We start from the raw sequence: 15,237 nt of genomic DNA on the forward strand, positions 1-15,237 counted from the left end.
ACTACTACTACTACTACTACTACTACTACTACTACTACTACTACTACTACTACTACTACTACTACTATTACTACTACTACTACTACTATTATTACTACTACTACTACTACTACTACTATTATTATTATTATTATTATTATTATTATTATTATTATTATTATTCAATTTCATTTAATTATATTAATTGTAATGATTAAATTTAAAGTAGCATGCTCCATGAATGTAGCAATAAATAAACAGAAAGAATTCTTTTTCATCTTCTTACATGTTATATGAGATATAAAAAAGATATGTATGTATATCTGACCTTGTCTTTCTCTATCTCTCATTTTCTCTGGTTTATTCAAGAATTAGCAAAATATTCTTCAAGTACGTATTTTAGAAGGACGGATAGCTTCGATCCATCTGCACCTGCATACTAATTGTATGATCTCATTTCAAACATGCGGTCTAATCAATTCAGAAATAATATATAATGAACTAAAATAATGAGATGATGATGAAGATGATGATGATATGTTTTAATGATATCATAATGCTGAGGATGAGGTTGAGATTAAAGTTAAGATTGAGATTAATTATGACATCCAAGGTGGGGCAATAATTTTGACTATTTTTAATACCTATTTTCGGAAGTATTGAAAAATTTTGTTGCAAAAGTTATATGGTATGATATGATATTCACTTTTTTTAATAATTAATTTTATTTTTTTAAATTAGTTGTATTGTTTTATTTCAGATAAATAATGGATGCTTAGACGATTTCAATGACCTATAATATAAAATTATTCGACAATAAATAATGAAATAAAACTAATGTCAGATTATAGATATTTGAAATGTTTACAATTCATAACGTTAAAATTATCGGATACTTGAAATTTAAACTTTAAAAATTCTTTATTGATTAATATACGTGACATACTGCAATAAATCTTTATTTTACGTTACATAATATTGTTTCTGTTTTTATAATAATATATAGTTTTATATATATATAATTTTTGTGACGCAAAACGAGATATAAGAATAATAAAAAATGTAAATAAATATAAAATAATAGAAAATTTAAATACAGAATACCAATTTATGTAAATAGTAATTCATATATTGTTAAGAAATTTGAAAGTTTTTGCATTAATATTAATAGATTTTTTCAGACTATCCAATAATTCATTAAGTTATGTTTAAAAAAAATATTAAAAAGTTAAAAAAAAAGTTAAACTACGTTAAAAGATATATTTGTTTATACCAGGAAAAATCAATATTATCAAAAAATATAGAAAAGAACTTGCTACAATTAACGATAGTAAAAATAATCCGAAAATTTTCAATGTTATACAAATATATATATATATATATATATATATATATATATATCTCACCTTGAATAATTTTTATAAATAATCTAAAACTAAAGATATTTTTTTTTATTATTAAATAAACTTGTCATATTAAAGGTCGTTAGAATGTCTAAATATCTGTATGTCTATTTTATTAAGAAATATAATAAAAAAAATAAAAAAATATACAGATAGTTATAAAAAAAATAATTTTCTACCATTCATCGATACTTGACTTATAAAATTTTTACACAATGTTTCTCCATGTTTTTAATAGCGGAGATATTTAAAATGATCAAGATTACTGCCTTATCATATATATATATATTATATGATGATTGTGAATATAATATAGAAGAGCGAGATTTATTGTAGCACAATATATATATGTATATGCTTATGTTTTTTTAAAGTTTCATGTCATGTGTTTAAATGTGTAAGTGAGAATTAATTGAAGAGATATATACAAAAATTGTTCATTGAGTATGAAAATCATTAATTTCGATCTTTATTTTATCTTTTTGATGGTATAAAAAATGACATTAAATAATATTTCATATAAAGTGATGCATGATATTATATAATATTAATGTGCATCAATGTCATCAGTGGATACATTTTAATTGAATCATTACCAGTCATAAATTTTACAATTGTGATATAATTGACTTTCACGATTATAAAGAAGAAAGAATTAAGAAAGAATAATCAATATGAAGAATTAATTTAATTTCTTTCTTTTTTTTCCTTTTTTATTTTATTTATTTATTGTGTTTGTTTGTATAATACATAACATGTCTCTTACTTTAAAATAAATTTCAAATTTTGTTCCACATGTAGAAAAAATATTAAAATTAGATATTATTTCATAATTAAACAAAGTTTTAAAAAGACAAAAAAAATACATCTTATTTTCGGAAATTTTTTTTAATAATGCATTAATGCATTTATTTTTTATCTTTACGCTTTCTTGTTACCTCTCTCCTTCATACAAACACACAATTTAATTTTATATAATCTCTATTACAAACAAAATATAAATAGGTATATATATTTAATCGACCAGATAAAACTTTAGGGGATTTTTTCTTTATTTAATAAACAATACAATATATTTACGATAATAATAAGTGTAATATTCGGTTTTTTATGTGAGAAATCATGAATATAAAAATGGATAAATGTGAAATCACAATTGTGTACAGATTGATCGTAGCTACCCCAACATTATAAATTTAATATATTTCGCCTTAAAAGATAAAGAGAAGAGAAAAAACAAAAGGAAAATAAAAAAAAGAAGAAAACATTTCTAATGCACGAACGATTTATGTAAGATATGTCTTTTACATTGGGTATGATAGGTGTGTAAAAAGATTTCATTGATGATTGCGTGTGAAAGGTGATAATCTTTTCGATTTTCCATTTTTTTTTCTTTCCAATTCACATTAAAAATTTTAATATTGTAAAATTTTAGAGCATTTTTACTAAAAAATTAAATCCTTTAAACCATTTGGAGCAAAGAGTAGTTTTATAAATTAAAAATCGAATACTTGTTTCCCAAAAATCAGATTTGAAAATAAAGAAAAAAAAAATAATTTCATTTATATTGTATGAATTGTAGTCAATAAACTCTTGCATAAATGAAGTTCTAAAAGAAAAAAAAGATAAAAATAATTTACAGTTTAATTATAATATTAACTGTATACTGTAATGAAATTAATCTTTGATAGATTATTTTCAAGTTAATAATTATGAATATACATTAAAAGAATGAACAAATTTTTTGGGAAAGATACAATTGTACTATTGTACTTCCTTTGCGTTGCATTATTGTAGAATATTTTCAATTTGATTTACTTACATTTTTACTAATTATTATTCGGTACTTCAAGTTTCATCAATAAATATATATTATAGTTATAAAACTATATAAAAAATGATAAAGTATGCGTCTTGGAACGTTTAATCAAACTTTCTGAATGTGTACTTCTAATTGTAAAGTTCTTTAATTGTAACAAATATTATGTAAACGTAAATTTTCAAGTTGGAGCTTATATGAAAGATTTTAAGAACAAGAGAATAATGTATGTGCTTTAAAATCTCTTGGAAATAAATGTAATTTAATGATTATTACTTAGCATGCTATATTTTAGAAGGCTCTAACTTGATCTAGAAATTTATGTAATTTTCTAGATATGTAACATTTATTCATATTTACATTATTTTATAATTACAATTAGTAGTACGTGTCAGTATAATTTGAAAACAGAAATATTTAAAGAACAGCCTAGTTTTTTTATGCTTCTTCTTAAAAGTGTAAAAAAAAAAGAAAAAAAAGCAATTTCTTTTAACCGATTAAAGATCATTGTTTTCTTTTTGCTTTGATTTAACGGATTAAGACGAATATTATTATAATCACCAATTAGATTGGATTGTTTTACCTCACATGTCTCTCTATGTATGTATGACTACGGTCGAATGTATTTGTTAATGGTCGTCTAAGAACTACAGGCATGAAAGTTTAATCGAGAAGTGATTTCTTGCTCTTTTCCGATCATATAAGCATATAAATTAATTAATATGTATATGCGTTTGATACACTAAAGAGAAAACAATGTGTTGATAATGATGAGTGAACATATATCAACAATTGTAAGATGAGCGTAATTAATTAATTATGAGGGGAAAAAAAGGAAAAAAAATAATATTTTATGGATGGAATACAGTTTATTGAATGCCTGATACTATATATATAAATATATATATATAATACATATATAGATATATATATCTTTATTGAAATCCAGAATGTTTATACATAATGTAAAGAGAACATTGATGGAAAGTGCGTCGAAGTTTATTTATTGACGTCCTACTGTAAATGATAATCGATATATAAAGACTGTAGTTTAAGACAACTTTTAACAGACATTAGAACCGTTTCTAGCTCATTATTATAGCCAGTCGATCTATTTCAAATCGTTCGCTATACTATGAGAATATTTGTCCAATTATTTTGAAATATATAAAATTTATTTATATATAATTAATAAATATGCACTGATATTTAAGAATGAAAGTAATTTAACTCTAGAATTATTGCAAAATGATTATTCATCATAAATTTATGAATCGGTTAGATCCAATTGTATTGCTCAAAAGATGCCTTGCGAAACGATTTGAAAGTGATCTACGATACAAGTGTGTAAATAATACATAAGAAGCATTAATGTCGTTCGTGAAATCGTTTAGTTTAGAGTTTAGAGTTTTATTGTAAACAATTCTTTATTGTAAATTATAATAATTGAGATTGCGTTTTAAATGAGAATATTAAGAGTGATAATGATGATGGTGGTGATGGTGGTGATGATGGTGATGATGGTGATGATGGTGATGATGGTAATGATGGTGATGATGATGGTGATGATGATGGTGATGATGATGATGATGATGATGATGATGATGATGATGATGATGGTGGTGGTGGTGATGGTGGTGGTGGTGATGGTGGTGATGATGGTGATGATGATGATGATGATGATGATGATGATGATGGTGATGGTGATGGTGATGATGATGATGGTGATGATGATGATGATGATGATGATGATGATGATGATGGTGATGATGATAATGATGATGGTGGTGATGGTGATGATGATAGTGATGATGATGATGATGATGATGATGATGACGACGACGATCAAATAACATCAAAGTTTTGTCATCTGAGAATGTTATTTTGATAGATAGCAAAGATTGATTCTTATTACGTAAGTTCATTACAGGATGATTAAAAACTAATACACTGGCAGTAGTTTATTTATACACTTCTCAAAATTCCTTCGCTGGACCACTTGTTAATCACTTGTTTCTGTATTCGATCAATATCATATAATTTCTTAAATAATGGTAAACATTTATACAACAACATAAAATAATTTTTTTCAATATAATTCTTTTGTGTGATATTGTTCGAATCAAGAAGTATTTCACTTATTCCCGTTTTTTAAAGTTATCATCATTTTTGTTAAAATGGAAAAAAAAGGAAGAAGAAGAAGAAAACGTGTTACAAATTTTTTTTTATATGAATGACATATATCAAAAAAATTTTTTTGTGCGCACAAATATTATAATGAACATAAAAATTCATGTATGAATTTATTTCAGGCCTATTTGAAACTTTTTATATTTAAATATTATCATTAAATATTAATGTTAAAAAGTGGTTCTTCAGATTACTGGTATCACTTAGATAACTCCATAAATATCAACTTTTAAATATATTGTATAATAAATATGTTGATCTAGAAAATCACAAGATTTAGCGAAGATTATGCGTTATCTGAATTAATTATATCTCTTAATATTCTTCAATGTTTCAAAATCTGGATAATTGAAATAGATACTATCAACAATTCATAGAAGTTCAGATTATATGTAATTATGTAATTTATATTTTTAATTACATTATTTTGATATAATTCAAATGTAAATAATAACATTCAAAATAATTAAATATTACAAATTGTTCTACTAATAATTATAATTATAATTGCAATATAAGTTATTTTTATTATTTATCAATTAATAATATAAACAGTGTATCCAAGAAATCAAAAAAGAAATGAAAATATCGAAAAAGTAATAACTTGGTGCAATATTTACTATTTTAAATACTTTATTAATAAAAAAAATCAGTAATTATAATAATTGAAAAAATATTCAACAATACAAATTTGTTATAAACATAAAAAATCTAATAATTTTTTTTAAATATAAATTTAATAAAAATATCATTTGATAAAAATTTGAAAAAATAAATCATATGATAAAAGTGTCATTTCTATGTCATATTGCAAAAAATTATAAAATATTTATATAATATGAAATGTATAAATACATAATCAACTTTCTGAATAATTACTAATAGCACTTATAATTAGAGAATCAATGAATCAAGAAGAATCAACGAACAATTCATAATTATTTAGAATGAATTCGCTTAAAAATAAAAGAATCAGATTTTATCATAAATATTAAATAAAACAATTCAATAATATAATAACAAATGAAATATATAAATAAAATTAGTAAAATGTTATATAACTTAAAAAAATAAAAATAAATTTAAATCATGGAAAATCTCAAATTTAGTTAAAAAATGAACTTTTTAGAAAGAAATAAATGACATTATTTTAGAATCAAACTATAAAATTTCCTTTTACAGAAATGATTGCATTATATACTGTTATACATGAAATATCAATATTTTAATTAGGATTAAAATTATAAAACAAAATTACAAAAAAAGAATATTTTATTATTTTGTAGAATAATATACTATTTAATTGTTTGTTCTATTGAATATAATGGAGAAATATAATACAAAGATTTATAACCAATTATTAAAAAAAAAGAAAAAGAAAAATGAATGAAATATTAACTTAAAAATTCTAGAAACGTTATTCAAAAGCAAAATTGTAAATATTATATCTAATATTATTTTAAATATTCTTCATATTTTTGATATATAAAAATAATATATGATTATATTTATATTTGAATCTAATAAAAATTAATTGAAACATTGAAAAACATTAAAGAGATAGAGAAAATTTTAGTATATTGCATCTCGATCAGTATATTATCATTTGAACCAACTTCTGCGCGCGCGCGCATGCAACTCACATTTAATTTTATATATACATATTAATATTCTATCAAAGCATAAAAAAGGAAAAAGGAATGAATGAGTGGTTCTATTGCACGGAATCACATCGAGTGGAAGCATTTTGTGAGTTATTTAACAGCATATCGTACAATCGATGAATGAACTTGATGATGATGATGATGATGATGATGATGATGCTGATGATGATGATGATAATGCTGCTGTTGATAATGATGAAATGATGATAGTGATGCTACTGCTGCTGCTGCTGATGATGATGATGATAGTAATGGTAATGACGATGACAATGACAATGACGACGACGACAACAATGATGATGATGATGATTATGACGATGATAATGGTGATAGTAGGAATGGTAATGATGATAATGACGATGGTGGTGGTGGTGGTGGTGATTTTGATGATTTTGATGATGGTGACGACGACGACGACGACGACAACGACGACGACGACGACGACGATAATGAGGATGATGAGGATGATGATGATGGTGATGGTAGTGATGATGATGGTGATGTTGAAGTAGTGACTATATGATAGTGATGAGGATGTTGATGATGAAATTAAAGATGAGGATGAATATAATAATGATGATAAGGATAATGGTGATAATAATAACTGGAAACGAGAGACAAACCTTCGAAACAGGTGATTACGAATTGAAATTCACTATTTATTTATTATAGAATTTTTATTCAAATTTATTTTATTTCATTTTCTACAAATATATTCCTATATTTCTTTTTATATTTTTTATAATCCCTTTTATTTTTTTTATATATGAATAATTATATGTAAATTAATTATTTTAATCGTTTATTAATTTTTTACATATTTAATGTTTAATGACTTAACCAATTGACAAATATTAAAAATATTAATATAGTTGCTAAAAGAAATATATGAGAATATATCATAAATTAAATTCAAAATATTTTTTATAAACATTTATTTTTTTTATTATTGTTTTTAATACTATTAAAATTTCTAAAATTAGTAGAATTCAATCATAAATAATATACAAAAATTTAAGTTATTTTATAGACACACTTTGAGTTGAGACATCATCTTTAAGTTAAGTTTTTTATCTATGGAAAATATATTATTAACTTTGATTTTCGAAATATTTAAATTTTAATACTTTGATTTTATAGAAATATCATTATATCTCTTTTACTAACTATACTATTTCTTTTTTTTTTTCCATTTATTTTGTTGTCAGACAAATTAATTACTTAAAATAAAATTATTAATTATATTTTTTATTGCAATAATTTAAAAACTATTCTGCTAATCATTAATTTGAAACAATATCTTTAATTTAATAATTTTTTAATCGAAATTTTTGATTTCTTATGCTGCATGTTTTTATCCTTAATTTGTAAATTAAGAAAAATGAATAATATAAAGAAATTGGTATAATTTAATTATAGATTTTATAAATCATATATATATATATATATATATATATATATATATATATATATATAAAATGATGATAGCATTAAATTATTAAAAATTTTATTTTCTCATTTTATTTATAAATATTATAATTTTTCATCTTACAAATGTGTATTAATTATTACACATTTATTTTTTTTAATAGTTCAGATGAATAAGTTGTTGCCAACCAATTTATATGGACTGATATTATTTATATGATATGTCAGAATGATAAAAAATACAAGGAAAAATATATCAATAATGCAAATTAAATACAATCAAAACAAAAATATGGAATATTACTACAAAGTTTAAACGCAGCTATAAAGAAGATAAATAAATGCGATACAATTACTAGTAAGCTAATTCTTTATTTTAATATGATATATGATGTAAAAATAAATTAATTTTCTTAATGCTTTTGTTTATAGATATTATTCATCGTTAAATTCAATTGATTCATTATCCAGCCAAAAATGTAATTTATCTATCAAGATAAAAAAAGATTATATAATATATAATGTATTAATGGTAATTATCAATGGTTTTGTTAAAATTCGAAAAATAAAAAGATGTCAAACTTTATTTGCAGTGCCAACTTACTTACTTTATTTGCAGATCGTATTTATGATATATAAAATACACAGATCTATACAAAAAGCTAACAAACTGAATCGAAGATATTGAAATTATCATATTTGAAAATAATGTTTGTATGAAATATTTTTAATAAAATATATTATTATTTAAATATAAAGTTAACTTACTATATATACCCTTATTATATTTTAATATTTAAATTTTTTTAATTTATTTAAGGAAAGTATAGTTGATTATTGATTACTTGTCACAAAAAATAGGCAGATTTAAATTTGTTCAAAATTTTATTATTTATACCTGAGTATTTTTTTTATATTGGATCGATATAAAAAAGAAATTGATATAAAAAAAGAAAGATGTAAAATATAAAAAAAAACAATATTTGAAAACAATAATTGAAAAAAAGATGGATTTGAAAAATTCATAAAAAATACACATGATTTTCACAATATTTACTGAAAATATATATTTTTGTAACTGTATTTGCATATATGTTAATTTATTTTGAATTAAAATATCATTATACTATAAACGAACCATTAAAATATATTTTAATAGTTTTATGCGACAAAATATGCTATATCATTTTACTTACATTTACAAATATTTAAATACAATGTAATAAGGATGGTGACGATCGATAATTATGATATATGATTATTATAAAAATAAACATATGAAATAAAAAAAAAATATATATTAAAATTCAAGTTATTATAAAATCTTAAATATATTTTCCTCTCAATTTTTTTCACGGACAATAATGATAAACATTCTTTGATATAATTTGATACATTAATTATTTTTTAATATATTAATTTTAAATTTAAATTATATCTATATAAAATAATGAAGAAAATATTTGTAATGAAATTCCTAAAATATGTAACTTTTGTCTTCTGAGTAATTTAATAAATGAAATTCAAAAATATTTTATATTTAAGAATATAATTAATTCAAAATCTACATTCATATAAACATTATAGGTTATTTTGATGTTATATTATATATATAATTCATATTTTAGATCTAACCTAATTAAAATCTAACTTATCGAAACTTAAATATAAATTAAATATAATTTATAATTTAAACCAAATTTTAATTTAGATATGATCTAAGCAAAAATATATCTAAATTTAATTATAATCAAGAATTAATAATATATTATGAATATAATACAATAGAATTTATTTTGCTCTTCTGCTAAATGATCATTCACGGGTATTCATTTATTATTTATAATTATGATTTGATTGGATGAGTTATAGATTAAATCAATATGGCGCAAAATAGATTATGTATTTTATTAATAAATTTATAACATTTGAATGAGTTAAATTTTAAAACTTATATTTTTTATTTTAATTTTTAATTAATACTTTGGAAAGTATAAAATAAATTACAAATTTTTGATTTTCCAAAATGAAGTTTAATATTTAATAAAATAATAAATAAATTACTTTTATAAAATTATTAATTTAGATGATAACTAATGATAATTAATGGCGAAAATATAATTCTATATAATAATATATATATAATTAATAATATAAAACATATTAAATTTTCTATAATATTAAAAATTAAAATTATTTTACTCCAATTAAACTATTTATCTATTATCTATTGATTCTCTATTATTATATTATTCTTTTTTCTGTATTTATTTATTATTAAATAATAAATATTAAATAATATTATTAAATATTTATTATAAAATAATAACACAAATATATATATATATATATATATATATATATATATATTCATTTTAGAATATATTTTCTTTAATCAAAAATTCATGAATATAAAACTGTATAATAGAAAGAGACCTTAATAATTTTCTACCAATGATAGACATGTACATACAGAAAAGGTTAATAATTATTAATTATTATATATATAAAAATATCATAAAACATAAAAAAAAAATGGTGAAATTGACGAATAATAATGACGGAATGACAAACGAAACTAACTTATCGATATGGCTGATTCATCGGGTGACCACCCCACTACAAGTTCGCTTTATGTTTAAACTGGACGTAGAAGTGTCGAGACCGTCGTAAAAGACGGTGAATTTTTAGTCGATCCTTCATAGCAGAAAGAATGGCGCTAACACTTAGTAAATTTGTGACTAAACGCACAGTGACTAGTGTTTGTGCATTATCTACATTAATATGGATATTAAAAAGAAGAAACCGGAAACAGGTTGCAAAATATAGGTAAATTCTTTATGCATATATATATATATATATATGTAATTAATTATCGTGTAATATTAAACATTTACTTCATTTTGTAGAAATATTTGGCCTGTCGAAGATATACAATATATTATTAAAGAGGTGAGCAAAAATGATTTCTTATAATTGTATATTTTGAATGTTAAATATCTACAAATAATCTTTTCAGGAAAAACCAAAAGGACCTAAAGCTCATGTAAATGCGAGATTTTTTCGACAATTATATCAATTGCTTAAAATTGGTATACCCTCAATAGTATCTTCTGAATTTGCCTTTGTTCTCCTTATCGCAGGTACACTTATTACAAAATCTTTTTGTGATCTCTGGATGATAAATATGGGCACTTTAATTGAATCGTATGTAATTTATTTCAATCTTTGTTTGATCTTGATAAAATTACAAAGCTTAAAATTTAGCAAGTTTATTTTGTATTATAGATCAATTCTTAAAATGGATAAATCTTTATTTAAAAGGCGTCTACTTAAATTCTTAGCTGTATTACCAATGGTAAGTAAATAAATTTAATGAAAAAAAAATTAGAAGTTGCTTTCAGAGGCTGCTAATGAAATCTTTTCATTCAGGCTGCCAAGCAGCTTTATTTTCTTACCAATTGGAAGAAATTATTGATATAATCTTCCATGATTATATTTATTTAGATATCTATTGTGAACAACGTACTGAAATATAGTATATATGAAATGAAGCTAAGGTTACGCACAAATATCACACGAAGTTTATTGGATCAATATCTTAAGTAAGTTTCCTTCTTTTTTTATAAATTTAATAATAATAAATAGTAAATAAAATTTGTAGAAACAATTTTTTATAATATTTATAAATTTTAAAAAATAATATAATAATATAAATAATAATATATAAATTATTAATAAGTTTTCATTCATAAAAAAATAATATTTATTATTATTACAGTGGTTATATTTATTATAAAATGAATAATTTAGATAATCGTATAGCAAATCCAGATCAACTTTTAACTACTGATGTTGATAAATTTTGTGAAAGCTGCACAGATCTGTATAGTAATCTTACTAAACCTTTGTTAGATATTATCATTTATGTTTATAGGCTCACATCTACTCTTGGTAGTGAAGTATGTATAACATAAATATTATAAGTATAAATGTAATATATTTATAATAATATATATGGATTTTACAGACTCCAGTAATTATGCTTTCATATCTCATTTTTGCTGGTATGATAATAACTTATTTGCGTAAACCTATCGGTCAAATGACAGTAAAAGAACAACGTTTAGAGGGTGAATATCGTCATATTAATTCAAGAATAATCACTAATTCTGAGGAAATAGCATTTTACCAAGGAAATAACCGAGAAAAGTTAATTTTATTAACTAGTTTTCATAAACTTGTAAGTTATAAAAAATATATATCAAATATTTTGTTAAAATTTTATCATTATAATTAATATATAAAATTCAAGCTAACTTTCTATTTCAATCAACATTGATAAACGTTAATATATAATGCAAAAAAAAGAAATACTTTTTTCTTTTAGATAATACATCTTCGCAAATATCTAGAGTTTAGAACTTTCATAGGAATAATTGATAATTTTGTTGGTAAATGTAAGATATCACTTATATATATTATATTGTAATTATTTATAGTGATTATATTTAATATAATCTTAATTTGATGCTTTTATTTTAGATATGGGAACTGTAATTGGTTTCTACGCAGTGAGCTTACCTTTCTTTATAGAAAATCATCCTATTCTCACAGGAACTCCTAATCATCGATTTAGGAGTTATTATACATATGGTCGTATGTTAGTAAAATTGGCAGAAGCTATTGGTAGATTAGTTTTAGCTGGAAGAGAAATGACGCGATTGGCAGGATTTACTGCAAGAGTTAGTGAGATAAAAATCGTTCTTAATGATTTAAAAACAGGAAAATATAAAAGAACAATGGTTTCTGATTTCAAAAATGAGCCAATTGGAACTCCAGGCATAGGAAAAATAATAAATAAAGACAATATCATAAAATTCGAGCATGTACCTCTGATAACACCTAATGGAGATATTCTTATTAAAGAACTATCATTTGAAGTTAAATCAGGAATGAATGTGTTAGTTTGTGGTCCAAATGGTTGTGGAAAAAGTTCATTATTTAGAATTCTTGGAGAAGTAAGTTTTATGATATTTTTAATCGAAATTAAATAAATTTTATTCGAATTATAATTATTCAATTTAGATTGAATTCAATTTAGATGTATTTGATCTCAAGGAAATATCAGAAATATATTATGATAAAATGATAAATTGAAAAATAGAGATATTTCATTTTTTAATATTTATTATTCTCAATCATGGACCAAACATTAGATCAAAAAAGTTATATTTGATTTTAATTTTCGTGACATACCTATTCATAAATTTACTATATAAATACAAATGAATCTTTAAATAAATAAAAAAATTATTCATTCTATTTATTAAAAAATAATTCGAAAATTTTATTCAAATAAAAATTCAATTCAAATGATGCTCAATTTTTTCTTAATGATAATTTAATTATTTTATGCTCTGTCAAATGTATTGTGTCAAATTATGAAAAATTAAATTAAAACAGTTGTGGCCAATTTGGAATGGAACAATTATCAAACCTCCTCGAGGAAAATTATTCTACATTCCTCAGCGTCCTTATATGACTTTGGGTACATTGAGAGATCAAATAATTTATCCTCATACCAAAACGGAAATGATACGGCGCGGACAAATGACTGATACTGATTTGAAGAAATTATTAGATCTCGTTCAATTGGGTCATCTATTAGAAAGAGAAAATCTTATAAGTAGCGAAGGACAAGGTTGGGATGTTGTAGCTGATTGGATGGATGTTTTGTCTGGTGGTGAAAAACAACGTATAGCTGTACATACAATGTTTTTTTATTTATTGTAATAATGAAAAGATTTTTTGTTATTGATTGCAAAAATTTATAATACTAATTAAATATGATTTTTCTAGATGGCTCGGCTTTTCTATCATAAACCACAATTTGCAATTTTAGATGAATGTACAAGTGCTGTTAGTGTTGATGTCGAGGATTCAATGTACTTGTACTGCAAACAAACTAATATTACATTATTCACAGTATCACATCGACAGTCTCTTTGGAAACATCATGAGGTTTGCAAAAAATTTTCTATTTAAAAATTATTTAATAAATATTTAATTTATATTAATATTTATTTTTAGTATTATTTGCGAATGGATGGAAGAGGTAATTATGAATTTAAGACTATCGAAGCGGATACAAAAGAATTTGGATCATGAATTTCCATGTCTCTTGCATTTAATAATATTTTAATAATGTAAGGAATTATCAATTTATATTCGATTAATTTCGAATAATTTAAATGTAAATTTGCAGTGTATAGCATATATATATTGTATGTATTGTATCTTTCTTTGGTTAGAATCTAGATTTACAAATAATCATACTGTATATTTTTATATATCGTATTTTTATATACTATATATTTTTATATCATTATTTTTTTATGAAAAATGATAAGAAATAACAAAAAAAAGTTAGTATACACTGCAATTTAGGCCTTAATGTAATTAATTTGAAAAAAAATTAATATGTGATTTAAATGTTATTGTACATTTGTTCTTCCAATATTATTGAAAAAAGGAAAAAAAACTTATGGGAACATAATTTTCCGGATATAAATTTAAGCTATCATAAAAATAACATATTTTTGATACAATTTTTCAAAGTTACATCATATAAAATGTTAAATTGTATCATATATGCATTAAAAATATCTAATTAATTAATATATTTGAATGTGTATAACATGGTAGTTTGAATATAATTTAAATCATTTTCTATTTTAATGGTCAGTAATAA

General features: G+C 22.1%; 1 protein-coding gene and 1 long non-coding RNA gene across 3 annotated transcripts; both read left to right on the top strand.

Annotated features, from left to right (window-relative positions):
• The first annotated feature begins 7,373 nt into the window (after nucleotides 1-7,373).
• On the top strand, nucleotides 7,374-8,975 carry LOC122717064. Its single transcript, XR_006347139.1, has 3 exons — nucleotides 7,374-7,689; nucleotides 8,648-8,841; nucleotides 8,916-8,975. It is a non-coding gene; the product is annotated as an uncharacterized LOC122717064 (long non-coding RNA).
• Nucleotides 8,976-11,032: 2,057 nt separating this feature from the next.
• LOC122716949 (ATP-binding cassette sub-family D member 3) lies at nucleotides 11,033-14,978 on the top strand. 2 transcript variants are annotated; one of them, XR_006347123.1, is made up of 12 exons: nucleotides 11,033-11,312; nucleotides 11,393-11,435; nucleotides 11,503-11,690; nucleotides 11,772-11,841; nucleotides 11,991-12,088; nucleotides 12,265-12,445; nucleotides 12,514-12,726; nucleotides 12,874-12,943; nucleotides 13,029-13,504; nucleotides 13,950-14,275; nucleotides 14,346-14,507; nucleotides 14,577-14,978. XR_006347123.1 is itself a non-coding variant. In XM_043940517.1 (12 exons), the coding sequence occupies exons 1-12, from the start codon at nucleotides 11,197-11,199 to the stop codon at nucleotides 14,652-14,654; spliced, it is 1,995 nt and encodes a 664-aa protein (XP_043796452.1). In that variant the 5' UTR covers nucleotides 11,039-11,196; the 3' UTR covers nucleotides 14,655-14,978. The 2 variants fall into 2 exon arrangements, 1 of the variants encoding a protein (XP_043796452.1); XM_043940517.1 differs by having other exon boundaries at nucleotides 11,039-11,312; nucleotides 13,950-14,249.
• The last annotated feature ends 259 nt before the right edge of the window (nucleotides 14,979-15,237 follow it).

This window comes from Apis laboriosa, unplaced genomic scaffold (genome assembly GCF_014066325.1).
Source record: "Apis laboriosa isolate Shangri-la unplaced genomic scaffold, ASM1406632v1 scaffold4_cov146, whole genome shotgun sequence".
In the NCBI taxonomy this organism is placed as follows: Eukaryota; Metazoa; Arthropoda; class Insecta; order Hymenoptera; family Apidae; genus Apis; species Apis laboriosa.